Source organism: Myripristis murdjan, chromosome 24 (assembly GCF_902150065.1).
Source record: "Myripristis murdjan chromosome 24, fMyrMur1.1, whole genome shotgun sequence".
NCBI lineage: Eukaryota > Metazoa > Chordata > Actinopteri > Holocentriformes > Holocentridae > Myripristis > Myripristis murdjan.
Window position 1 is genome coordinate 10,016,726 of NC_044003.1, and position 27,502 is coordinate 10,044,227.

Here is a 27,502-nt window from a genome sequence, read left to right on the forward strand (position 1 = left end):
AACTTCCCACTTCCTTTCAGTGCAGTTTCACTTTTTTCAAGTATTTTTCTGGGAACTGGTATAAATATGTTGAAACAAGGCAAAAAAAAAAAAAAAAAAAAAGGCAGATCAATCAGCCTTCTAGAATCAAGAAAATGACGCTTGATCTAAGGAAATTTGGGAAACAAGTTGATTAGATTCAGAAATGTGGGATTATCGCAAAGTCACTGTCATGTTTTTTTCACTTGTTGCAAGAAAACAGGATTTTAATACCAAGTGTTACACTAAATTGCTTGTTAAAATGAATATTTTATTGCAGTGCAAAGGGTTGAGATTCCCATATCAATCAGCCTCAGATTCAGTCAACATTTTACAAATTACAGATAACTCTAAATAATATAAATGGTCCTAAATAATCAACTGCTTTTTCCCAAATCAAGACACTGACATTGTATACTTTTTTTTTTATGTAGCTCCCACCTCCTCTGAGTCTTGCTCCCTTTGTGGGCTGCATCGAGTTGGCTTCATTGAACAATGATGTCATCAGCCTGTACAATTTCAAAGAGACTCACAAAATGGACGTGGTTGCATCAACACCTTGCCCCAGGTATCCCGAGATTCTGATGCAATGAAAACTGCATTACATTACAGCAAACACCCTAATTTCATGGGACGGACTGTTGTTTAAAAGAATCACATTTCCCCCTTTTGCTCTCAGGTACAAGCTGGCGTTCTCCCAGAGCCGTATCACCAGCTACCTGTTTGATGGAACGGGCTACGCACTCATCAATAATATAGAGAGGAGGGGGAAGTTTGGTGTTGTCACAAGATTTGACATTGCTGTGCGAACGGTTGCAAATGACGGTGTGCTTTTCCTCATGGTCAATGCGGTGAGTCTAAAAATAAACATCCTTCACCCGGGTTATCCTTAACCTGAAGCTAAAAGTTTATCAAGTTTATCCACTTTTGCTAAATGTACCTATTAGTATAAGTTCTGTAAATTAATTTTTCACTTTGGGCTTACCTATCACAGCAAAGGCAGCAGACCGTGGCTTATATAGTTTCAATGTGAACATTTATTTCACCCAAAACTAAGAACCTGATATCAAGGCTCAAGTAATATGATCAGCCTTTTCCATATATCTTTACATCATTTCACGCTTTCTAAAGGTGCTAATAAATTATTGAGATGCATAGGTGTATTTGGTATTCAGTGATTGGTGATATATATGTAATGTCAGTTATACCCTCTTCTTTTCAGGATAAATTCTTCCTGTTGGAATTAAAGAATGGCTTCCTGCGGCTAATGTACGACTTTGGGTTCAGCAGTGGGCCTATACTCATGGAGAGTAATGTACCCAAACTGCAAATTAATGACGCCCGGTATCACGAGGTAAATTTATTTCCTCTCATTGTGCTGGCTGAACCATTCCAGCGATTACTCTGAGCTCTTGAATAAATGATGTTGCCCTCGCAGACTGTATTTATCATAGCTGCATGTGCTGGGCCGTTTGCACAGGTGTCAGTGATTTATCATCAGTCCAAGAAGGTTATCCTGTTGGTGGACAAGAGCCATGTTAAATCTATGGAGAATCAGAAAACTACTCTGCCCTTCTCGGATATCTATATTGGCGGAGCCCCATCTGACATCCTCAAGTCCAGGTGAGTTGTACCCCTGCAACCAAACATGACCTCGCACACCAACGGGAACAGGATCTACATTTAACTCTCCCATGTGTAAAAAATATTCATGATCCCAGACCAAGCCATCCCAAGCTGCCCAACGGGGCGTCACACTCCGGCGCCTTAAATGGCAGCAGGGGACAAGTGTTTGAACTTGTGAAATTTTGAAGTTAATAATCTGACCTACATTTCTTCTTCCTGGTGGCCGGTAGGGGAAGAGATGGTGAAAATAAATCTTTTGGCTGCAGGTTGAGCCATCTTTGATGAATCCAGTTTTCTCCGCAGCTCCGCGCACTGCTGCTATGGAGAAAGTTTGGATTTCATTCATAAGTTTTGATTCCTCACTTCCTATGTGACATGAAAACTGAACACCAGTGATCAACACCAGAACACCAGGTTGACAAGAAAGGTGTATTATTATTATTATACAGAAATCTTGCCTATTGCTTTGAAACACATTTTTAAAATATCAATAGTGGATGACTGCCAGTGGCCATGAAATACAGCCAATTTGTTTACATTCATGCCTTTCCTGGAGGTAAATTCACCACAGGATACAGATGATACACACTAAATATTAGAGACAACATCATGGTATTGATTTGCAGCCCCTTTTGCACAATTCACACCTGTTTTTTCTCAAAGCTTCTCTGTTTCTGCATCTGCTTCTCCTCATCTACATGTCTTTCTTTGTGATTGGTATAGACTGAAGAAGGGAAAACACTAAAAGTGTTTACTTGGATTTTACACTCATGTGTATTTATGCCCAGAGTTGGAAAGTCACTAAATATATCAGCCACACATTTGCTCACACAATGGCATCCCTTCCAACAAATGCTTGGGTTTCACCAAATTTGGAAAGGTTAATCAGACTTTCAAAGGAACCCTAGCTTTTCACACTCCTCAGCCAGAAGGGGGCGTGATATTGGCTGTGGCAAACCATCAAAAAAGGCTCAAAACTTCTGAACAGAGCTTATCATCATCACAAATCTTTGACCAGGTTTGTCATGGGCCAAGGAAGACCTGATTAACTTTAACTTGAGGCAAAAGAGGGCATGGTGTAACAGAAAAGTAACATAATGAGTTCATGTAACAACACACAAGCAAAGTTTGTCCTGTGCTTAGGAACAGCATATTAACTCACATTATTATTTTTTTTTTTTCTCCAAATTTCTCCAAAACTCCCCTCAGACTCAGCATGTAGCTACCACCAAGATAGTTGACACACGGCCATGCCCACTTGTGGTTGGGCTCTTCACAGACTTTAGACCAAGCATGTCTGTGGCTAGTAATTTTGCAGAATAAGCTTTTACATGCAAAACATCAAATGTGATGCATTATTAAAGTGTAAACTAGCCAACTGGATAAAGAGCAGTTAGAGCTACAACATTAAAATACTTCTTAGAGATCAAGACATCAAAAATTTAGTGCTGATGCTTCTATAGTTTGCTTAGTTAACATTAGGAATGCAGGATTCCAGTATGCTATTGTTACTATTACTTATGTAAAAGATGAGGATCATTTTTCTACCACTGTTTGTGCCTCACCACAGGCCTGAGCTGTCCTCTGTCGTGGGCCTGAGAGGCTGTGTGAAGGGCTTCCAGTTCCAGAAGAAAGACTTCAACCTGCTGGAGGAGCCCGGCACCATTGGCATCAGCAGCGGCTGCCCTGAGGAGTCTTTTGTAAGCCCTTTCTTCCATAACGTCACACACTCCTGGCGACAATGCAATGAGTAGATCCCTCTGAAATCTACACGAAATACTCAGTACCATTCCTAGAAACTAGGTGAAACAAAAATAGCACACACATCCAAATGCACGTCCACACACACATACACACACAAAACTTTTTCCCAGTGCCTCTCGTTCTCTGTTGAGAGAAAATAATTGGTTGTTCTAGTTCAACAGCTTTCACCTGCCTCAATCGATATTCCCGTTGGAAGATCAGAGAAACGTGAGCTGAAAAGAGAGTGAGAAGCGATACAGGAGATAAGAGTGACATTATGTTTTGATTGCTGACAGATGTCCCATAAAGCCTACTTCTCTGGAGAGAGCTACCTGGGATCCACAGCAAAGATTTCACCCTTCAGCACCTTTGAGGGAGGATTCAACTTCCGAACACTGCAGCCCGGCGGACTCATGTTCTACCACAATGAGGGGGTAACACAGACGTTCATATCTAAAGAAATTAAAATTGTCCATGTTCATAAGGCATATGATCTTCTACTGAGTTTTAAAGTGTTAGTTTTCTTGAACCAAGTGAAAATAACCACCAGTCTAGAGAAACTGTTTCCTTTGCTTTCAGTGCAGTTTCAGTCGGTTTAAGAATTTAATTGATTGGATATTTTATGGAGTAATGGATTTTTTTTGCATTTAGGAAAAAGATTCCTATATTTGAAAGACCTCACTTTGTCTCTGAATAATAAGACTAAATTCCTTCTCTCTTCTCTTCTTCAGTCTAATGAGTTTACCATCTCGCTGGACAATGGAGCAGTGGTGCTGAACGCCAGAGGAACAAAAGTCAAATCGCATAAGAAGCAGTACAACGATGGAAGGAACCACTTTTTGGTGGCCTCAATCAACAATCAGAAGTAAGGATTTTTTTAATGTGCAAATTTTTTTATCTCCTATTTGGTCTCGTGTATCTGTTCGTGTGTGTATCTGTCCACAGCTAATCTTGCATACGACTATATTTTTTGTGCTCATTTATGAGTATATGATCAAGGACTTCTCATCAGCAATTTTTTTGCATAAGTCCAAGCACCAGAGAAGGGGAAATACACAGGCAGTGCCCCCATATTTCCCCTTCTCCCAGTAGGCAGAAAAAAGGTTTTAGGCACATCTTGCACGTCAAGGTAAGACAACACACCAGGAGGAGATCTGCACTCTACTGAGCACACTCTTTTTTTATTTATCTTGTTTCCCTGGGTGGCAGCCAAGTCCCACCTTAATACATTAGACTGCATTGTTAAACTGCAACCAGTGTTCTGGTTGCAGTTGGATCTATAGCATGTACTTGCTGTTTGGGGGGTTTTGATTCAGCTTATGTATCATCTTTCTCCTCTCTCTGTGGCATACATAAAAAAGTAGACCTTAAATAAAGGAATCAGACTAGTGAGAACTTGGAAAAAACAAATTATTGCCAGTGCTGAATGTTCAACAAACCTATCTGTCCACCAATCCTGACAAACAATGGTGGAAGTAAAAGAGCTTGGAAGTAAAAAAAAAAAGAGGGTTGCCAGGTCGCAAAGTCGTTAGGAGGGTGGGACAATATGTGCGTGTGCCATTGGAACATTATTTAAATGTGCCACCACGACACATTTCTTAAATTTTTAAATGACTGACCGGTTGAATTGTCCATTCAAGGTATTCACTGGTGGTGGACGACAAAGACAAGCAAGAGAAGAAACGTCCACAATCTGCCGCAACATCCTCATCAGGTCCAAATCTGAAGACTTTCTACTTTGGAGGGTCTCCACACAGCAGCTTCAAGAACTTCACCGGCTGCATCAGTTATGCATACATCAACAGGTAAACTGATTACATCATACCTGATATTCACAAAGTCTCAAAACAGGAGAGAACAGCAGGTTACCTTGGGCCAAATGGTCCTGTAGCCCAAAGTGACAGAAATATGAAGGTTTATTATTAGGGTCATGTTATTATGGTCATGTGTTATTATTATGGTCAATGAATGATGTTGTTGGTGAGATTGTTTTTGTTAATCGCTGAGTTATGAAACCAACTGGGTCAGCGAATTGTGTGTTTTTAATATCTCTCCAGACTGCAGCAGTCGAGGCTTTCGAATTGGGGATTTGGCTCTGATCACTGCTTAGTGTGGAGGTCTTTTTCTCTTTCTCTCTGTCTATGTGAGGAAGAGAACCAGACTCACAAATAGAGCTGTGAGCTGAGTGGTTGAGGACATGGAGTTTGTTGCCATGGAGACTCGGTTGTGTGTTGAGAGTGTGTCTCTGCAGCTCCTACATTTTTTGGCGCCGCTTCCTCTCTCCCCTCTCACTTTCTCTGTGTCTGCCTCTACCTCCCTCCCTCTCTCTCTCTCTCTCTCTCTCTCTCTGTTTCTCCAGACAAGATCGGGACATTGAGCCCGAGGACTTTCAGCGGTACACAGAGAAGGTCCAGACTTCTCTGCAGGACTGCCCGGTGGAGCGACCCCCTGCCGCTCTGCTGTCAAAGTACAGAGAAAACACTTCCAGACCCAAACAGAGCCAGTCGAGGAAGGTAAAACTAAAGGAGTTTTGTTGGACCAGATTTGTTTGCACGAAGCATTTGCATTTCTAGAGGTCATTGCTGGAGAAAGACCATGAATATACTGAATGCATAATCAAAACTGCATAATTTTCATGGGCATTGAAACCTATTGCACAAAAGCTTGCATACCCATCTAAATTCATAAGTCAGGCAGTTAGGTGAAGCTCCTTCCCAGAGCACCTTACGATAAAATGAGCTGGTATAGCGTAGAGTTTGTGGTGTGTATTATGTAAAGACACTTCAACAGAACCCAGTGTTTGTCTTTATGGTTGCAGAATTGTCTGTCTAACCATTGGGCATTCCTGCCACCCAGTAAATGTTTGATGTCTGCTTTCTCACAAAGGTGAGCAGAGATATGCCCAGCCTCCCTCTGGGCCTGATGGGACTCAAAAGTGACGATGAAGAGCCATCAGAAGCAGATGTTACTCCCTGCTACCTGTCTTCAAGTCCCCGAGCTACCCGTCAAGCTTACCACTACGGCGGCACTGCCAACAGCCGGCAGCAGTACACAGAGCTCCCAGAATCCCTTTCTGAAAGGTAAGTCTGGGGAAGAACTCTTTGGATATAACCTCAAGGTCAAGTCTGCTTAAAAGCCCCACTCTCCACATGTACTTAAGGTTCTTTCAAGGGTTTTCCTCATGTCTTTGCGCACGCCTGACTAGATGCACATTCCTTTCCCCAGGTCCCACTTCTCCCTGTCCCTGAAGACCCAGTCGTCCTTTGGCCTCATCTTTTATGTATCCGATGAACAAGAGGACAACTTCATGGCCCTTTTCTTGGCCCACGGGAAGCTGATATATACCTTCAATGTAGCTGACCAAAGAGTCAAAATCAAAAGCCATGAGAAATATAATGACGGAAAATGGCATGACGTAAGTTATCCAACTTATTCGATCTGAACAAAGTACATTTCTAGCACATCTGGCACCATTCATGACTTAATGCATGCGTACATGTTTAGCTTTGTGTCAATATTTTCAACATAGCCTCACTTGTGCAGTGACAACCACCTCTCTCCTACTGCTGAAGGTTATTTTTATCCGCGATGGGAATATGGGGCGATTAATAATTGATGGGCTCACGGTGCTGGAAGATAGAGCTCAGGGAAGCAACCTCTCCTGGCATGTCAGCAGCCCCCTCTACGTGGGCGGCGTTCCTCCGGGGAGGGCCCTGAAGAATATTCAGGTATGCCACACAGGAACTGTTAGACCGAAGCTAAAAGCAATTTAAGCGGTGGAGTATATGTGGAAAATTTTTAGCATAACAGGGAACAGGGATTATTAGAGACACATAAGAAAATAACAAACTCTGTAGCTCTGAATAAAACAGCAAATCCTTACATAGAGAGTAAAATATTTTTAATCCTTGTAATTTACAACCCTCTGGTATTTTCCGGCACATATATGGTCATGGTCTGGGATAGATCCAGCTCCTCCACTGAGACACTGTTCCCACAGAAAGCAGGGAAGCCGGAAACTAACGCTTTGACCCGTTCCTGCTTTGAACACTACAGGACGGCATCCTTTGTTATTAAAGTCCTTCTTCCTGTCATTTTTGTGATCGGGACTGTATACTGCTTATTGATGCCTCTAATATGCACCTCTCTGTGTTTCCTTTCAGAGAAACTCTGCGTACAGCTTTACTGGCTGTGTGAAGAACCTCCAGCTTGATGGACAGTGGCTGTCCTCCACAGCAGAGACATTTGGGGTCACTCCGTGCTTTGAGGGAATCTCTGAGGAGGGAACGTACTTCTCAGAGGAAGGAGGATATGTCATTCTCGGTAAGTTGCAGCTCAGTTTTTTTAGTGGTTGCTTAATGGTAAACAGGGGAAAGACATGACTTTACTCTGGCTTCAAACTAGGACTAAAGAGTTCCACATTACGTATAAATCAAAAGTTTATAACGTGCTGATTTTGAGTAATCATTTACCCACAAGGTAACACTGTGTACATTTTGGCAGGATGCACAGCTGTATGGAGGCTGTGCATCTGTTATATTACATGGCTCATTAGATTTCCCTTTGGAAAATGTACAAAGCCCTTGGTCTTTCACCATTCTGAATGCAAAGAGAGACTTTGGTTAGGCCGGGAGAACACGATACCCCCAGTGCAACTGTGGTGAAAATGCCTCCCTGCTGGAGGAAAGGAGAGGCGAGGGGAAAAGTTGAGGGACCCAAAGCCTTGGGAACTGAATTGCAGCTGTTGAATGAGAAGAGTAATTTCACACCTTATTGCAGTGCAGTCGCCTCGAACTCACATACACACACGGCACAGACACACACGGCCGATTAACCATCACTTAATAGTCCAGAATGGATGAGGCACTCAGCACTTATTTCATCCTCCTCTCTCTTCTCTCCTCTTCCTTCCTAAGATGACACATTTAAACTGGGGCTGAGGTTTGAGCTGGTGGTGGAGGTGCGCCCTCGTGTGGCATCAGGCGTGCTACTGCATGTGCACACATCAGAGAAGGACTATCTCACAATGTACATGCATCAAGGGACGGTAAGTCATTGCCACACACGCTGATCACTTATTCTGCAACACTACACATCTTCAGTGTTTATATTGGAGACACTAAAACCTTTATTCCATTCAAAAGTGTAAATATGATTCCAGATGGTGTAACGTTGATATGTCTTTGCAGGTAATGGTCCTCGTGAACAATGGAGTTCGGGAGTTCTTCACACAGGTTTCTCCACAACAGGGTCTGTGCACCGGGAGCTGGCACAAAATTACCGGTGAGCATCCCCACGTCATGCTAATTTTTATCAACTAAAATTAAAGGAATATTTCATCCACAAACTACATAATTTAAACACACCGAGTTGTCATGAATATCTGAGGAAAAAAGTTTTTAGTTACATGCCTCGTGGAGAATGAAGAGTCCAAAAACTGAAGCTATTTCTATCAGAATGGAGTTAATCAGCAACTTTAAGAACCAGCAGCTGTAAGGGCATGAAAGGGTCTGTTTCAAATTCTCGAAATTTTCATGCAGTGTTTTCCAAGTCTTCACTCTTCATTTGTCTATTGAGTGCGCCCTTAATCAATGTGCTTTTACTTAAAAAAAACAAAACAAAACAAAAACTTAAATAAACCATTTCTGGAAAATGCCACATGCCCAAGCACCTGTGCACGACTGGCCTGCACATTCATTCACCATCGGTCCGACTCACTGGCTGCATGCACACTTTTAACAGGAAGCAACTCCACTCTAACAGAAATGGCTTCCGTTTTGGGTCCTGATAGCTCACCTGGTAAGAGCGAGTACCACGTTTTAAAGCTGAGTCCTGATCGCAGCAGCGTCCTGGGTTTGAATCCGACCTCAGGCCATTTGCTGCATGTCATCCCCTCCCTCTCTCCCCCGCCTTTCCTGTCTTTCTCCACTGTGACGGTCAAATAAAGCAGAAAATGCCAAACAATAATCTTAAAAAGAAATAGCTACAGTTTTTGAAACCTTTGTTCTTCACATCAGTGGACATGCCATAGTTGTACGGCTGCACCTTAACATGAAAAAGAAAATATCCAGATTTTTGCACATCATCTAAGACACATTTCCCTGTAATTCAGTGGGACATATTTGGTAACTTTGAAAACCTAGGAGTCTCCACAAGAATTAAAAAAAAAAATGTCCTGTGGGTTTTAGTTAAGATTGATGAAAGACCAGAGTTGTGAAAAGCTGAAAAAAAACAAAAAAACATACGATATTGCAAGGACTCAGGCGGCAGGGTCTTGGTTTCATTCAGAAAACGCAGCCATTATTTACAGCGTGATTACGTTGATGAGATTCATAGAGGTGGTTTTTCACCGAGTTAAATGTATTCTGTCTCGCTTGATCGCAGTGATCCGGGATGCCAGTGTTGTGCAGCTGGATGTAGACTCTGAAGTCAACCATGTGGTGGGGCCGTTGAGCCCCAGTTCAGCAGATATCACAAGCCCTGTGTTCATCGGTGGAGCTCCAGGTGAGTGGTTCAGGCCGACCGCTGTCTACTTTCAGCGCCACTTCTCATACCTGAAATGCTTTTGAAAACATAAATGGACCTCTTTCTCCCCTCAGACCCTTTCCTCCCAGAGCGCATTCCCACCAGGAAGGCCTATGTGGGCTGCATGAGGAACCTGACCATCAACAAGAGCCAAGTGAGCCTCAGTAAAGCTGCTCTGGTCAGTGGAGCGGTCAGTGTGGGATCCTGTCCAGCAGCATAAACACATCTATCAGCATCCCCAGCTTCACAGCACTGACCAAACACACTGCTCCTTTCATTAAAAATCTCTCTTTTCATGAGACATAACCATAAAAACAGAGGTATTGTCATTCTTTTCACCGTTCTTCACATGTTTGTTTTTTAATCTCTCCGGTTCTCCATAAAATGTCCCAGGAATACAACCAAATCCCACTCAGTAATATTTGTTTTCTCTACACTTTCTATCAGCTGTAAAATGTTCATTTGTTCTTATAATATCCAGGAATCCCATTCCCACTCAGAGGGACATGGGTAATATTTTAGAGATTTTTGATGTAAGAGCGTCTCTGCCTCCACTGAAAGCATTCTGGGTCCTGCCACCTCACTTTGTAATCCCACTGGCACATTTTTGTACAACTTTATGTTCAAAACTTTTTTTCTCTCTCTTTTGTACGGTTTTCTTCTGATGAATAAATGATCTTTTACACCCAATATGAGCATGGCGTTTCATTTATATTTATAAATGTACTTTTTTATATATAGGATATATTTGCAGTGTTGTGTTACCAAATGATAAAAGGAATAAATTCTTTATTTTGTGTTGTGCTGATGCACTTTTAAGGGTTGATAATGCTGACAGAGTAAGCCAAAACTGTTTTATTATTTATTTCAAGTTATATGTAATTGCTTTTTACCACCAGGGACCCCTAAACAGGATCTCACACCTGGAAAAACTGCCTTTAGTTCTGTTATTTACCTGAATCAATGAAATAGTTGTGAAATGAGTTGTAAAAACTACGCTTTAATGCCGCTGCCGTTGTTCATTTTTTCGGTAATGTTGCATCTTGGATATTTTTACGTCAACACTGCCATCTACTGCGTATGAAGTAGTGTGTTCAAGTAAAAAAGAAAGAAAGAAAGAAAGAAAGAAAGTGGTCCAAATTGATGGAGGAGGATGAGAGGAGGATGACGAAGAAGAAAAAACGGAGCGTGAGACTGAACTGACGGCTACTTCCGCCTTCGTTTACATTCGCACCAAAGATAAATAAAGCGAATGACTGTAAACCATCAACAAACAAAACCTTTCGGGATTAACAATCTTATTTTCCTGTGGTTTTCATTTTACAGATCAAAGTTTTTACTGCCAATTACCCATATTTCGTAGCTTATGCTTGAGTAAAATGAGCAAAAAAAACTTTATACTTGAGAGACATTAATTTTTTTTTCACTTCTGGTAGTATACATCATCTATCTAGTGTAGATAACTGTGTATGTGGCTTTAACTGTTCAAGTGGGAATATGTTGACTGCATGAATTTATAATAATTATTTTTGCTGAAGCTAAAAAAGGCCAAAAGAGAATTTGTAAAACTCCAACTGTGCGTCGAATGACAGACGCAGCCTACTGAAGTTACCATGTTGTTTGCTTTTTTCCCTAGGATGACAAAGTCATCTTTTAATTTTGATCTTATTTGCTTAAGATTAGCGTTAATGTTGGAATAAGGTTAGGATTATGGTTAGGATTAGGTACAAACTGGTTACGGCTAAGATTAGGTAAAGGCTGTGCAGAATGAATGTAAGTCAAATAGCTCACGCCTTCGCTATCCTAGGAAAACAGATTCATTACTGTTTCCATGACAAAACGTCATCAGCACTCGACCAAACACAGCTAAGGCGCGGAGCTCAAACAGCTTTCTTTTCTTTTTTGTCGTTTTTGACCAGCAGGTTGTATTCAAATGTCGGTGTGTTGCTTTAGTCGGAGTTATAAACTTGTTGTCTGAGCTGCTGCTGCCGCCATGACGCAGTCAGTGGTTGTCCAGGGTGAGTAATGTCAGAACAACACCGACTGAGGAGCCGTTAGCTAAGCGGCTAACCTGTGACAGCAACACTCAGCTGACTGGGACTTTGTGTTGGACTGTCACACTGCAGTGAAATATTCTCTTAAATAATGGTGTTATTGCACAAAATAAGTGTATTTCCATAACTAACTTGACTTGCAGAATCAATAACTTCTTCTAAATAACTCCTGAAAACCCATTTCTATAGGCTTCCCTTTATTTCATGTCGTCTTCTTGTTTTATTGTGTTGTTTGTTGTTGTATTGCTCTTTACTTTGTTTTGTTTTATTTATTATTGCATTTAGTCTTGTAGTATTAGTTCATTTCCTTGTTTTCTTCTTATTATTGTTATCATATGTTTTTCTACTTTTCTACTTCCTCTTATCTCTTTTACAGTATTTATTTTTCAACATCCTTCTGTTTTGGTTTTCCATAATTTGTTTTCCTGTTTTAACCCTACCTTGATTTTACCTTTCTTTCTTTCTTTCTTTCTTTCTTTATTTATTTAATTAATTTTTTTTGGCTTTCTGTGCAGCTTTCTGTTGTTATTTTGCTTTCTGACTGATTATCTCTGCTTTGCTGTGTCTGTCAAAGCACTTTGTAAATTCTGTTTTTAAATGTGCTATATAAATAAAGACTATTGTTATCATTATTATTGTTATTATTGTTGTTGCAAAAATAAACACATGCATACTTAACGTTGACCACAATGTCAAACCTGTGTTCTGCAGTGGGACAGTGTGGCAACCAGGTTGGCTGCAGGTTTTGGGATCTCGCCTTGAGAGAACACGCTCATGTCAACAAAGTGAGTGCAAAAACCACACGCAATATGGAAACTGTATCTACTTATGTATTTAGACAATACAAGCAATAGTACAAGCTGTGTGAATAAAAATACATTCAGAGCATTCAAGATAATAAACAGAAGATAATGTTTTGAAAGAATTCCAGTTATTTTAGGATACAGTGTGAGACAAATCATCCATATCAGACAACACCTTCCTCATACATAACAAATTTCCAGTTAAAAAGTTGCCTAAATACCATCAATTCATGCAGTGAACTTGTACTGACAGCCAGAGTGTTCAGAGGCACTCAGTGCTGCTGGGAAGTTTTTGGAAGCTGATATTGATCAGAGGTATCAGATTTTCAAAGTAAATTATTTTGTCCAAAAACTACCTAAGTAAAAGGTACTTTATTGATCAAACTCTGTGTCCTTAAACTGCAGAAATGTTGTTGCATAGTTGAACAAAAAATTTTGTACTATACTGATCGCATGTCCATAATCTTGCTGTTATGAACACTGGGAGTGGAATTTGCATCATATATGTATATATATGAAAAAACAGCAACAAACACATCAGATTGGACACATACATGTTTGTAAATGTAAAAATGTGTTGGGAACTTTCATGCCACTTTACATTTTAATCAAGAAAGTGAAAATAAAGGAATATTTTATTGTTGTTTTTATTTTTCATTTGGTTGATGTGATAATGTTTATTATAGTATTAATTTATGTTACAATGAATGTTGTTTTATAGTGTCTTACTCAAATTTTACATTCTATTACAATTCTATTACAAATCTTATCTTTCTGTGTCTTATATTGTTGAATGCTGTTCTATCAGATTTTATCCGCACTTGATGCCATTGTAATTGACTTTTCCTCAATGGTTCCTTAGTGTAAAAGGCACACACAGATATACCTAGGAGCTATAAACTTACCAGTTATCACGAATACCCTGTAATAAGAGTCTCCCAGTTGTGTTAAAACGGTGAAGGAAGTCGTGCTCCGTTGACAATTACATGTTTATTACCAATCGCCTCTTCAAAGGCATTTGTAACATCCTGTGGTTTTTTTTCTGTTTCAGAAAGGAGTGTATGATGAGGCCCTGAGCAGCTTTTTCCGGAACGTGGATTCACGGTAATCGCACCTCCTTTGATGCACTATCCACTATCCCATAACTGCTGCGTGGGTTGAAAAATGTGCCTATTCTTCGGCGGTCCAAACGGAGTCCTTTTTTAAGCCGTGCCCTGTGTGTGCTTTTCCAGGAACAGTGATGGGGGAGCCTGTGAGATCGGTGGGAGAATCCACTATCTGAAGGCCAGGGTAAATACTGCTTGTGATTGATTGGCTTGCTTGATTAATGTGGTCTCTCCTTTAGTCACGGTGTGTGTGTGTGTGTGTGTGTGTGTGTGTGTGTGTGTGTGTGTGTGTGTGTGTGTGTGTGTGTACAAGCCAGGTTTAGCTTTACTTGTAATGTCCAGAAGTCCAATTACATGAAAACAGCTTGAGAGGACGTGTTTTTTTTCTGGTCCTCACAGCAGGGAAAGTCTTATTTTAGAGTTGGGGGTCAAGGTGAGGGTTAGGCATCTGTGACTTCATGTTAGGATTGGGAGTTATAAAATCAGTATGGGTCAAAGGTGTGTCCACAGTGTACAGTCGTACCACAATACGGGTGGCTTCACAACCTCTTAAGAGGATTTTTTGTTATACACAGGCGGTGCTGGTGGACATGGAGGAGGGTGTGGTGAATGAGATCCTGCAGGGCCCGTTACGAGAGGTGTTTGATAGCACCCAGCTCCTTACAGACGTGTCTGGTTCAGGCAACAACTGGTAAGAGACATACCGCCCCCAGGGTGCCAAGTTGTGAATTCACGTGCCCACGTGGCCCGCAAAGGCGATTGTGAAACCTCCTGTTTTACAATCATTCAGTCTGCGCCATTACATCACAGCGAGTTCAAGTTGTATATAAGTGTTAAGATATCCAGCTGGGATCTGAAAGAGTGACTGAAAAACTGAAATGCCGGGTCGAATTAATCTGTAGAAAGAGGTTTTTGTTTGACTGTCATGACATCTGCCCTGTTAACCACCACTGCATTCCAGTTTCCCAAGAATGTGACATATGCTGAGGAAAATAAGTTGCTTAATAGCCTAAACCTTTCAGTAAATGCTTTATAATGAGCCTCCACAATAGCCCTAAAAACCAAAACATTTTGGGTCCGGAGACAAACACCCGCAATCTAAAATTGGGTTAAAGGTCAAGTAATGCTGCCTGAGAGAAGTGGTGTGAACTTTACCATGCTGGGGTTCCCTTGGCCTGACAGGCATTGTAGGAAGAAGCGGTGCCTCCTGGCAGTGACATGCTTCTCCAGCAGAATTGTTGGACACACACTGGGGGTGGAATTTGCAACATATTTAAAGAACAGATCACAGCAGGCAGGGGGACATGTGGTTCGGATGTCTTACGTTGCAGCCATACTTATCAACATCTTTATCTTTTTCAATTCAGTGGCCCTCAGTGGCCTTATTTGGCCCTTAACTCTGAAGTGTTTGTAAACATATGCAAGGAACTTTGACATTAAGTGCTGACGAGACTCATCACTTTGTATTATTTCATCACATAAGGTATGCAGAAGATGTATGGTTACCTTTTTTCCACAAGCACTAACTCAGTTTCTAAACAAATACAGGTCCCATTTTTTTTCTTTTTCTGGATTCGTTTTCACTTTTTGGAAATGTTAATTAAGTCCATGCAAAAAGCAGTTCTGTGTTTCAAATAGACTTCATTGACGAGACAGCTTAACAGTCATTTTTTATTATCTCAAAAGAGAAAATTATTCTGCCATTCTGGTTTTGAGGTTCATTAAAAAGTGTTACCTCTCATCATGTTTGTGCTTATCAGAAACTGATCTGTGATCCATCCTGGCCCCCAGCCTATAGTTTAACACAGTAAGGCATTGTTTTGCATGTGAGCCTTTCAACTGTCTTCTGTCTTTCCCATCCAGGGCGGTTGGGCACTTGACTTATGGTTCAGCTTACAGGGAGCAGATAGTGGATAAGCTGCGGAGGGCAGCAGAACATTGCGACTGTCTGCAGTGCTTCTTCCTCATTCACTCTATGGGAGGAGGTAAAGAACAAAAAACAGTTTGACTCTGTTTTCCTGTATGCTTCTGCGAAAGCACAGAAAAAAGTCCCATCTGATTACATATCAGAGCTTTAGGATTTTTTTGCATGCCTAGTAGATACAAAAACATATTAAATCTTAGACTTACAGAGGTGACAATACTGTCAGTCCTTGTCTAAATGCATTAAGCTGATCAAAAGACGTATTTGCGAAACATCCATGTATTATAGTGTAACTCAAATGCTGTACATATTGGCACTACCTTCAAAAGATTAACTAAAAAGTAATTATTTCATCAGAGGGTGAAGAAAGGTTGGCACCCACCTGGGTAGCAGGAATAATTGTTTTCAGTTGTTGACATTAATTATTAACATAGTGTAACTGAAAAAAAAATCCTCTCTCCTGATCCTCTTACCAAAACAGTCTCTGCATTGTGAAGGGTTTCTGAAATTAACACTTCTAGCAAGTTTTGGCTGTAAATCCTCCTAAATGTGACTACTAAGCCATTGACTTTGGCAGGTAACCAGCCATCATTCAGAGGTACTAACTTATCCTAAGTATTTATTTGATCCTTAAATTAGCGAAAGTGGGCAGCGAACTATGTGACTTTTGTGCTTGCCACAACAAGAAAAAATATCAAGTTTCCTTTGCTACTGTGAGGTACGGGCTCGGGCTTGGGGACCCGAGTTTTGAGCCTGCTGGAGGAGGAGTTCCCTGACGTGTGTCGAATTGTCACCTCCATCTATCCGTCTGCTGAGGATGATGTCATCACCTCCCCCTACAACAGTGTCCTGGCCATGAGAGAGCTCACAGAGCACGCCGACTGTGTCCTGCCTGTGGACAATCAGGTTTGTGCTTTTGTAAAAACACCACCCATTACTCTCTCTCTTCCACTAGTGTTTCGCTTCAAGTTTGAACACATCGACATGCTTACTGTTTACAAGTGACTTCCTGACTCAGTGATTTGTCATGCACCCCCTCTTCCAGTCACTGGTCGACATTGTGAACAAGATCAAGCACATGTCTCAAGGTGGAAAGCCAGGGTCAGTGATCAAGAGAGACAGTGCCATCATCTCTGGCCAGGGTGGGCTCAGTGGGGCCGAGAAACCCTTTGATGCCATGAATAATATTGTGGCCAACCTGTTGCTCAATATTACCAGGTATAGTACAATGCAGCACTTATGAAAACCCCTTTCTACTGTGGGAATAGAGGCCTTCTGCATAATGTATGCAGACTGATTTTACCACTGCTTCCAAGTTTTTGAAGCTTTTGCCTTGTTTTCCTGTGCAGTCTTGTCTCTTTTTTTTCTTGACTGCATCGCTGCTGTATGCTAATGAAGTCGTTATTTTTATTGCATGCAGAAGGAGCAATAACACAAGGAAAGACTCCTCCTGACAAAACAAAGTGAAAGAATAGTTTTGGTCTGGCGCTAGTGTACTCAAAATATGAATTAATGCTTAATTAAAAGCAGTGGTGAAAATCAAGGGGGAAGATAATTTCAATAGCTTTCCTTTTCCTCTTCAACATCCTTTGCTTGTCTGTTGTAACCTCTTGAAACAAGGCTGCACAAACTACTCATGTTTCATAATATCTCAGCCCAAGCATGGTTTCTACCTGCACCTCCTTGTTTGTAGACTGAAGATAGTTGTATCTTTGCACTAGTAAATGATTGCCAATCTATCCCCCGGCTTTCTAGTGTAGTTCAAACATTTGTTTATTACTAGATCAAAGGCAGTTAACAGATACTTGTGAGGAACCACAGCTTTCCCTCAGAGAACTGACTGCGTAATGGCGTATTGCAGTACCACCTACCATTTCTAAAGCACTTAAGTGGATTGTCAGATATTATGTCTGGTCTGAGGTGGAAGTTTTCAGGTAGTTTGAAGTGTAAGGATGTGTTCTGGTCATGATGATACATGGGCAAATCTTTAAGGCAATGTATTTTTTTGCAGCAGTTAGCAACAATAAAGTCATCTTTTCTGCTATCTCAGTTCCGCTTTAACTTGTCACCATCACCTTTATGTGTTGTTATGTTTTCATTGTGTTGCAGCTCAGCTCGTTTTGAAGGCTCACTTAATATGGATCTGAATGAGATCGCTATGAACCTGGTCCCCTTTCCTCGTTTACACTATCTGGTGCCGAGCCTGACTCCTCTCTACACTCTGGCAGATGTCAATGTCCCCACCCGAAGGTCTGCTGTCTAGCTGTCTGTGCAGCTATTTTTTACCTCACAGTTGTTTTTACTTCCACAGAGCTTAGGCTTTTGAGCTTGCATATCCCCACCAACCCCTGCACATGAGACTTATGTTGACTGGACTGGTGAGTGACAAGGCAGGAGCTTCCTTGTCATTAATCTTACTGGCCTCACGTATTAGTAATGCACAGAATATAGCACAGACCTATGAAACAAGACAGAAATATTATGGATGCACAGAGTTGGCCAATTCCTTCATAACATTCAAAAGAAAGAATAGGCATTTCACTAAAAAATAGGAGTGCTAGCTTTGTTGGGCAACATGTGTGCATGTGCACTAATAAATTTCCACACAGGAATTATAAAAGCCATCAGTTTAAGAGGAACTGTAGTTTCTGGTTTTAATTTATACATATAGCATTAAGTTATGTATTATCCACTTGTGATCAGAACCGTTATTTAAACAAGAGCAGTAAGCTTTGCAAATGCAACAAAGTCAGCCTCTTTCCCCAACAACTGTTCATGAAGGTACCCTTGTGTGAGCCACTTGACCGTGAAATGCTCCAGGGCAACTGCTCAGTGGTTAACACTATAAGACTGTAGTTCTGCTGGGTAATTCCCGTTTGTGAATGTGTGTAACTGTATCAGTGTGAAACAGGGCGGTGCCGAGAAGTAGCTTGACTACTGAGCAAAATTTTCCTAAATAAAGGTTAAAAAAACATTCTGCCCTCTCACATACTTTCCACATTATAATACAGGTAAGACCCTGAAATCTCTCTGAGAGATTTCAAAAGTCACTAATAGCCAGCGGAAGGATTTCTAAGCAGCCATTAAAAATGAACTTGAACACTGCATTTCTTCCCAACAAACAAGTGACATAAGATGTTAGACACTAATGACGATGTACAACTATGTAATACTATGTAATTCTGATATGATGACTTAACACGTTAGTCACTTGACCAAAAATTGACAGTTGACCAACTGTTTTAATCATTTATCAAGTGAAAAAGTCAAACATTTGATGGTTACAGCATCACAAATGTTGAAATTTGCTGGTTTTGTAAAAAATTTTTTTATCAATATAAAATGAAAACCTAAAAGGTTTTTGGCTGCTGTTAAGACTAAGTAAGCAATTTTAAACCTCATTTGACTTTTTTCTAAATTAAAAACTTTTGGACTTTTGCCTAAATGAAAAAAATAATCAATAGATTCATTGATAATTAAAATAATCATGCAGCCCTGGTAGTACAAAATATTTGCCATACTAAGCACTTCTTTGTAACCATGATGTAACATCTTGTGAAATTTTATGGTACGCTGTCACTGAGCTGTCCCGTCTCACTGTGCCCTCCAGACTGGATCAGATGTTCAGCGATGCCTTCAGCAAAGACCACCAGCTAATCCGAGCCGACCCAAAACACAGCCTGTATCTGGCATGCGCCCTCATGGTTAGAGGCAACGTTCAGGTGTCTGACCTCCGCAGGAACATTGAGAGGTCAGAGCTCTGTCCTCCTGCTCAGTCAATATCACCAAAGCTGCCGGTTGGCCTCAAGCTGCCAGACATGCCAGTACGCCCACACTCATGGGCCCCAAGGATGACCTTCCTCATCGCTCTCTCAAATAGTACGCCCATTCAGCATGGGGTGTGTTTTTTCTTAAGCGACAGCCATGATTCATGACTGGCCCTTTCAGCTAGAACCTCTCCTGTCTCTCACTTCACCGCTCTCCCTGCAGACCTTGTTTTCATGTGGCACGTTGTCAGGAGAAACTGAAACATGAGCTGGCATGAGAGCACATATTTATGCGTGACTGTGGTGTAAATTAGGAGAAAAATATTGTCCACCAAAATATGCCTCTTGGCAGATTCACTCACTGGGCTTGTATTGCAGCAGTATTTTGCTGTTGGTGTTACATAATTTTACATAAACAAATAGTAATTTCATCTTAGTCAACTTTGACTTTTAAATTTTAATCTGTTGTTTCCTTTTTTCATTAGGTCACAGTGTAGGCACAAGTACTGGCATTTACAAACAGAATTTATAGTATTCTTCATTCAAAATGAGAGGTGCCACCAGCAACAAGCTGCCTCATTAATTGGTTTTAGTAAATGCTATCTTTTTATCATTAAGTGTGGTAATGTTGATCTTTCCTGTCTGCTCCAGACTTAAGCCCTCGCTGCCCTTTGTTTCCTGGAGCCAAGAGGGCTGGAAGACGGGCCTGTGCTCGGTGCCACCTGTGGGTCACTCCCACTCCCTGCTCGCCCTGGCCAACAACACCTGTGTGAAACCCACGTTCATAGATCTTCGAGACCGCTTCAACAAGCTCTACAGGAAGAAGGTTCGTTTCTCCATCTTCCTGTGTGGTCAGGCCACTGGCTGATTGTCTTTTCTTAGGATGCACAGTGCATGTCCATTTGAAGCATGTCTCTATATTTTACATACACACCGAATCACAAAATTACACAATTTTCACAAAGAAAATTATTTATTTATTGATAGCTGTCACCTCCGGATGGCATTGTTCAGTTAAATAATTAAAGGGCTTTACACACACTAGCCTGCTTATTGCAAAAAAATTGGCAGCATCAATGTTCAGTTCCTCCACAAAATAAATAAAGCTGCCTTCTTTTTTTCTTTTGTTTTTCTAGCAGAGAGGCAGTTGTTTTCAAATCAGTGTGCATGTCATGCTGAATGACTCTATTTTAGTGGCTGGAAACATAATGCCAGCATGTCTTATCTATTCAGTGGTGGCCAGATTTTTAGGTTAAATTTAAGCCGTCTCAGCGTTTCAGAAACCAAAATGGCATGATTCCTTTCTTTTTTATCCTTGGTCTTTGAGGTCAATTAAAGGTTAAATTGGAATATGGAAACATCATTTTCACTCTTGAACAGCAAGTAAACACACTTTACCTTCAGTGTTATCCTCAATCTTGTTTTTATACCTCTATACATATTCAAAGTTGCTATCTAGTCATTTTCTTATTGAAATTGCACCAGAATACGTTAATCCATTGGTAGTATGACTTAGAGGTAAGAACCTCTGTTTTTTGTTTTTGCATGTAAGGTAGTTTTGTCATATGCTCTCTATAAAGAATCACTGACTGGTTTCCCGTTCATATTATCCATTGAAATACTTGGCTCACATCTACAGTGAATTTTCTATGCATTCCCATCATTTCTTGGGTTATCTTTTTTCATTTTTAGGCTCACTTACATCACTACCTCCATGTCGAGGGGATGGAGCAGAGCTGCTTCACAGATGCCATGGCCTCGCTCAGCTCACTGATTGAGGAGTATCATCATCTGGATGCCACCAAGGGGAGACTGATGCCCGATGCTCCCAGACTCACCATTGCCACATGAAGGTCTGCTGTGTTTACGTGCGCCTGTTTCTTTGTTGTCTTTCTCTGTGCCTGTCTGGTTGTCTCCTAATATGAAGTATTCATTATTTTTTCAAAAAGGACCTCTCACAACCAAAACATGTGTGTATATTTCTGTATTTTAAGTTATTTATCAGCATTGACTTTAAGTTGTGATCTGATTCAGAATGTTTTTTTTCTGTCTGAAAAATAATTTAATAAAATAAAACAAAACAGGATCAATATGTAAAAGTGACGAAAGGCAACAGATGGTATTGAAATGAATGAAAGCAGAGAAAATACTGAAGCAGTTTAAATTATTCTGTACATCATGTGATGATCGTGATCTCTTTTGCTGTTTCTGGGCTCCCTTACATCCATGGTATCACTGAGGTACTGTAAATCAGTCAACATCTATTGCTACACTGGCCACAATCTGTTGTTATTGCACACATAAGCCCTGAAAACAGGGTTCATGAAGCCTTTTTTGTCATAACTAACAAACATTTAATCATCCCAGTCATTCTGCTTCATGAACTGAGGTTATATGTTTTGAATTGTAATTGATAAGTTCTTTTTGAGTTGCCTATGGGCACATTTCCACTGTTTAGGAGCAATTAATCACCAAAGCTTTAGTATGGTGTTTCAGTCCTCCCATACTCTGCAGCACTGGGCTAGTGCCCTGTGTCTCTGTCTCAAGTCCTTTTGGATGGATTCGCTAGAGAAAGCGCAAGTCAGCAAACATGTCACCTGGATCGTTGCACTTCCTCTGGCACACACAGGAAGTTATCCACTGCATCTTCCAACGTGCAACAGAGCCTCCTTTGCAGGTGAAGTTGACCGTGATCATGCGGGACTTGTTGGGGACACAGCAGCGCTTGTCTGTGCAGACACCACAGTATGTGGGCTTGAACTTCTTGGTAGTAGTGCATCCAGAAAGTTTCAACTTCTCTGCTTTCTTTGCCTGGAACTTCGGCCGACATGTCTTTCCCTTTGGGACCTAGAGGTAAAAAGAGCGATTATGTTTCAGTTTTATGTAGACCACATTTCATGTCTGTTTTTCTGAGATGCACACATTTTATGTTTCAGCCTCCAGTAAGTCTTTTTTTCTCCAAGGCAGCCTGCACTTTCAAGGCTATTCTAATTTCTGCCACCACATACCAGTTTGCTGGTTTCTGGCTGTGTTTGTTTTAAGAATTTCAGCCATCATAGTTTATCCAAAGCCCTGTCAACACCTTAATGGAGTTTGACTAGCTTGTCACCTTTATGCTCTTCAGCACACTCTTCTCACATGGCCGCAGCAGGCACAGGCGCCGGTCCTTCCTCATCTCACATTTGCTGTTGTCGTTGTTGACACGCACAGAGATGCCCAAGCCGCAGGTCTTGGAGCAGGGGCTCCAGGGGGTGGTCTGGATCAGGCAGTTCTTCTTCCAGGCTAAAGGAGGATCCCTGTAAGCTTTCAGTGTTACAGTTAAAGGGTACTGTGTCAACAACACCCTGCACACAGAGCTAGCCTGTATGCCACCATGCTGCCCAGCAGAGCGCAGATCCTGTTCAGAATGAACCCAAAGACCCCCGAATACTTAATCTTGCTCACCGCAAATGACTGAACTTTCTGGAACCAGTGCACACAAGAAACTTCTAAATGTTTCCCTTGAGCTCCATACCAAAGGAGGTCAGTACATATACTAGGACCATATGCTTTTCAGTGAAAGCACGCTTTACATTTAAGCAGTGCACCACCAGAGCTCTGACTTTTGTGGAATTAGATGACAGAAGCCACACAGCCATGGTGGAATTATTTTTGCCTTTCCTAACTGGTTTCAATTACCTTGTGTGGATGTCAGCTCATGAATCCTACATCACATTGATGTTTTCTTTCTTTGCTACAATGAGTGATGTTAAATTAAATTTGTGTGATGCCAGGATCAGAGGGATCAAGACATAGCAGTGGTTATTCTGCAAAAAAAGCAGAACATTTCTTGGTCTAGCTAAGCAAAAACTTGGTCAAATACATCAAAGTGTAGTTGTAAGATCTTTGATGCTTTTAATGAAAAGTGAGTCGCCCCCTTCTCTCTGTGGCCGTTTGTGACTGGGGCCATCCATCCCTCTATTTTCCTGTGTATGGCTGGCTAACCACAGCCAGCCGCACTCACTCCTCTCTTTGCACGCCCTGCCAAAGTAATGAAATGCCCACTCCTGTTTCCATCCAGCCTACTTTGACAGCAATTAGCATTCCAGGCTGGACAAGCTGGCAATTCTCCACAGGTTTTCTCTACAAACACACACCTGGCATGACCATGTAAGTTGTATCCTGCTGGTGCTTCCTTGGACTCTGGCCACTGCGGAGGCCAGCTGGCATGTTGCCCATCAGAGGGGCGGGGCCTAAGAGACCAGCAGGCTTCTGGATGAAAGCAGGCGTACAGCCGATGGCTCCGGCAATGCATGTGCACTTATAGAGGGGGCTGGGCTGGAAGGCTTGTCCATTCTCATAGTGGGCCCCATTTAGGTCGCACCCCACTGCCATCATGTCTGGAAGAGTCAGGAAAAGCATCTCAGGGCTCCATTACAACTAAACATCACAGTACTCTTGATTTCTAAGTATTTAATGTATTTAAATCTCAAGAACTATCCTAAGATAGGTCAGTAGTGCCAAACACTTATTGTTACAGGTATGAAAGAGGATATAAATGAAAACTAAGCAATATGGACAAAATATAATAGCTTTTGCACAATATGACTGGCGTATCGATCTAATTATTCAACTCAACACTAACCCCCCAAAATTTCTTATGATTTTGCCACTAAGTGCAGGTCTTATGTTTATCGTATGTACAAAGAACTATTTAATATTGTTGGCAGTAATGTAGAACCCATTGAGTAATTCATTTTTTTTTTTAAATCTACCATTAAGAAAATTAGGTGCTTTTTAAGGGGTATCGATGCATTTCATGAAAGTTGTAGAATGAAAATATGGAAAGAGATTCCTGCCAGCAGCGATTGTATTTTAATTATTTGTCAAATAATAGGTGAAATGTTTCATTCAAAATAAATGCTTTGAACAGATTTAATGAATTTTTTTTTTTTTTTTTTAGTAAAGTACAAACAAATTGAATGTGATTATTATTGAATTGAACTTTTAATTATTTTTAAAATCAGTTCTCTCAAATTCAAATTGATCTCTCTGAGACACATCAGCAACGTTTGGAAAAGCAAACAAGCAAAAAGTTAAAATCCCACAACACTGGTGACATACTATTAGTAACACTGACTTTTCAACTCTCTGGAAGTGTAAAGTTTAGCCCTCGATACTTTGACTAGCTGGTCTTTGGTCAGAATTTGTTGATGATTTTGTGCAGAGGGACAGGAAACCATGTCGGAGAGCGTATCTCTGGAACTGGCTTCAGTTCCAAAAACAGTCCTGGAAGTTGTTGGACTGAATCTTTTGCTTTTTGTCAGACTTAAGATGTGTTTCACAGAGAACTCTGTACTGAGAAAATTGAGTTTGAAAATATAGTTTATGTTAAGTTAAAGTCAGTAACAATCAAATCCAGTGTCACAGTGTAGTGCTGCAGTCAACTTATAATTGTGCCTGACAAATTAAGTTTTTGACTGAAATTGCTGAAAGCAGCAGTTCTTGACCACAGTTCCTCAGTAATGAGCTTAATAAACTATGTACTTCAAATATTGTTTCTGCTGGCACTAATCTCTTTTGTAAGTTTGATTCAAATTTAAATTTGACTTAAAGTTTGGGATTTACACAAGTTGTATGAGATAGGAATGAAAATATTAAGTCCCATCATACAAATGCAACACATTTTACATAGAATGTTATTTCGAATGTTGTAATATGTTTGTTTTGTCTTCAGCTGTAGAGGTCAAGTTTCCTGTTCACTGCATACACTGTTCATCATATTGATTATCACAGATCTAACTCTTCACAGAGAAGTCAGGCTTTTGCACATGACCTTGAAGTAGAAAATGTGTCCGACCCCTGACTAATTAAACCAGAGATGAGACCCACTCACAGGCGCAGACTCCGACCTCGTATCTGGGCTGGTCAGCTGAAAAGTCGCAGTACATGCCCTTGTGCGGGTCACAGACGTCCCTCTCGTTGCATGGCTGTCCGATCTGCCGGGCGCAGCTCTTGCAGCAGCCACATCCATCGAGAACGGAGCTCACTCCCGGGGCACACTGAGGTTTTATCCCACACTTGCACGGCCACTGGCAGAACTGCCTCCTCTCAATGGCAGTGCGCCCACCTTGAGGAGTCGGCAGCTGCCCATTATTTTGAGCCTTGCTCAAACACTGTTTCAAGATAAAGACAACATTTTTGGTGGCTTGAAAATGACTTTTTACAGTCATCTTTCGATCAACATTGTTGACTCTTGAGGAAGACCCCACGTCAAACATCAATCAAGGATTTTAGTTTTCACCAGTAATGTTTCTGTAAGCTTGTATCCATGTACTACAAATATAATCTCTTCATAGATAAGAATGTTTTCTCATGGGGTGGAATTGCTTGTTTTACGATGCTCACCTCAAGATAAAATCACATTCACCATCAGGCTGTGTAGTGCTAAGCTGCTTTGAACAGCCAAGTTCAATGTTGTGTTTTGTATTATTCCACAAACTTTAAGAAAGAAGGATGAGAGAGTGGAGATGGTTCAACAGAGCTCTCCAAATCTTGTTTTCTCTATTGATTTTCCCCTCAAGACATATTATATATATTTTGGATCTGTACAAGCTACTCTGTTCCAGAAATGTTACCTCAATTATCCTGATTATCAGATTTTACCTTAAATGAGTAAAGAATAGGTATATTCATTAGCTGATATGTTTTGTGGTTATTCTGTATGCAAACCTATCTGCTAAACGCATTATGCAAGGAAACAGTGTTAATTTGTGACACAAACAGTAGCACAAAACAAAGGCAAAAGCTAGATGGAGAAGTGAATAATACATCCATCCAACCAAAACTTTAACAGTTCGCTTCAAAGTGTTAAGCCCTGTCAGCTAACATCTTCACTAGATATTCTCACCACTCCTGCAGATAAATGATCTAATATAACCTTCTGAAAACTAATCATGTTTATTGCCATGAAGTGCCTATAGCATAAAGTGGTGGCACCCCAGAAACATATCAACATTCTAGTTTTCAGTCCTGTAAACTTAATAAACTCTGCTAAGTATTTGCTATGATGCAATCCATGCATAGTGCCATTTGTGCTCCAATTCCCGAGACTACTCCCTGCTTCCAAGGGTCAGAGAGGGTTATGCCAAAAATCTGAAGCCTTGCTGCCAGGTTTACTGAATGAGCTCATTTCATGGTGTGAAAAGGGATCCAGTGAAGCTTTAAGTTCTCAAACCTTGCTTCTGTTTTGCCAGTTAAGACCAATCATATGACAAAGAATAACCTTTACCCTAATAAAATATAAAAACACGACTGCCAACCACTCAACAAGCAAATAAATAAATTCTATACTCTATTCACAGTGATCATTTATTCATGAAAACGGTGGTAGCTCTGAAAATACCTCAAACACTATGAAATGTTAAAGCTGAGTAAATTATGAATAGTTGAAGCTCTACTCTTGGGAACAGCCTAGCATTTCAGTGGTGTTTTTTCAACACCCATTTTGCTGGTCCTCCTTACAAGGCAGGTGTTGAGTGTCATATCAAGTGTCACGCTGTCGGGTTTGTCTGTTGTGTTGGAATAGAAAAGAAAGCCAATACACTTACCTGCTGAGCGAGGATGAGCAGGAGGGAACGGCAGAGGAGAGATAGCATCTCTTAAGTATTAAGGTTTGTGTGAGCTCCAGGAGAAAGCAGGGAACGAGAGAGTAGGAAGGTGGGATTGAGAGAGGGGGACTGGGAGAGGGGAAAAAAGCATGGGGGAAGAGATTGAGAGAGCTGACCTGGTGGAGACAGGGACAAAGCGCCCCTCTGTCTCCTCTCCAAACACACCTTTCCTTAGCTTACTGATCCAAAGGGGAAATATTTGTCTTCATAACTGCTTGCCTGCTCCAAGGCCTTCAAGTCCTGCCTACTTGTTTATTCTTAGTCTACATGCCCCCATCACCCAACAC

The 27,502-nt window shown here is 41.0% G+C and overlaps 3 protein-coding genes across 3 annotated transcripts in view; 2 read left to right on the forward strand and 1 right to left on the reverse strand.

Moving 5' to 3' along the window:
- lama4 (laminin, alpha 4) overlaps window positions 1–10,602 on the forward strand; it is a 33,483-nt gene extending 22,881 nt beyond the window's left edge. Inside the window, exons 24-40 of the mRNA XM_030047654.1 lie at window positions 453–586; window positions 698–869; window positions 1,241–1,372; window positions 1,499–1,641; window positions 3,215–3,344; window positions 3,684–3,821; window positions 4,119–4,252; window positions 5,028–5,192; window positions 5,747–5,900; window positions 6,274–6,467; window positions 6,613–6,802; window positions 6,960–7,115; window positions 7,551–7,710; window positions 8,304–8,434; window positions 8,577–8,670; window positions 9,772–9,891; window positions 9,987–10,602. Coding sequence (XP_029903514.1) covers window positions 453–586; window positions 698–869; window positions 1,241–1,372; window positions 1,499–1,641; window positions 3,215–3,344; window positions 3,684–3,821; window positions 4,119–4,252; window positions 5,028–5,192; window positions 5,747–5,900; window positions 6,274–6,467; window positions 6,613–6,802; window positions 6,960–7,115; window positions 7,551–7,710; window positions 8,304–8,434; window positions 8,577–8,670; window positions 9,772–9,891; window positions 9,987–10,132 — 2,493 coding nt within the window. The 3' untranslated portion in view covers window positions 10,133–10,602. The remainder of the gene's footprint in view (window positions 1–452; window positions 587–697; window positions 870–1,240; window positions 1,373–1,498; window positions 1,642–3,214; window positions 3,345–3,683; window positions 3,822–4,118; window positions 4,253–5,027; window positions 5,193–5,746; window positions 5,901–6,273; window positions 6,468–6,612; window positions 6,803–6,959; window positions 7,116–7,550; window positions 7,711–8,303; window positions 8,435–8,576; window positions 8,671–9,771; window positions 9,892–9,986) is intronic.
- Window positions 10,603–11,764: 1,162 nt separating this feature from the next.
- tube1 (tubulin, epsilon 1) lies at window positions 11,765–21,741 on the forward strand. Its single transcript, XM_030047764.1, has 12 exons — window positions 11,765–11,930; window positions 12,678–12,751; window positions 13,821–13,873; window positions 14,002–14,059; window positions 14,451–14,566; window positions 15,739–15,860; window positions 16,518–16,705; window positions 16,845–17,017; window positions 17,909–18,049; window positions 19,410–19,550; window positions 20,218–20,392; window positions 21,259–21,741. The coding sequence occupies exons 1-12, from the start codon at window positions 11,906–11,908 to the stop codon at window positions 21,415–21,417; spliced, it is 1,425 nt and encodes a 474-aa protein (XP_029903624.1). The 5' UTR covers window positions 11,765–11,905; the 3' UTR covers window positions 21,418–21,741.
- Window positions 21,742–22,067: 326 nt separating this feature from the next.
- Window positions 22,068–25,778, reverse strand: ccn6 (cellular communication network factor 6). The gene is made up of 4 exons (XM_030047834.1): window positions 25,442–25,778; window positions 23,703–23,945; window positions 22,676–22,869; window positions 22,068–22,413 (listed from the first exon to the last, which is right to left on the reverse strand). Exons 1-4 carry the CDS (start codon window positions 25,776–25,778, stop codon window positions 22,132–22,134), a joined length of 1,056 nt encoding a protein of 351 aa, XP_029903694.1. The 3' UTR covers window positions 22,068–22,131.
- Between the last annotated feature and the right edge of the window lie 1,724 nt (window positions 25,779–27,502).

Coding starts and splice junctions, on each gene's coding strand:
- tube1 (XM_030047764.1), top strand. CDS start 11,906: ATGACGCAGTCAGTGGTTGTCCAGG. Junction 12,752..13,820: donor AACACGCTCATGTCAACAAA/GTGAGTGCAAAA, acceptor TTTCTGTTTCAG/AAAGGAGTGTATGATGAGGC. Junction 13,874..14,001: donor TTCCGGAACGTGGATTCACG/GTAATCGCACCT, acceptor GTGCTTTTCCAG/GAACAGTGATGGGGGAGCCT.
- ccn6 (XM_030047834.1), bottom strand. CDS start 25,778: ATGACTGTAAAAAGTCATTTTCAAGCCACCAAAAATGTTGTCTTTATC. Junction 23,946..25,441: donor CGAGGTCGGAGTCTGCGCCT/GTGAGTGGGTCT, acceptor TGACTCTTCCAG/ACATGATGGCAGTGGGGTGC. Junction 22,870..23,702: donor AACTTACATGGTCATGCCAG/GTGTGTGTTTGT, acceptor TAACACTGAAAG/CTTACAGGGATCCTCCTTTA.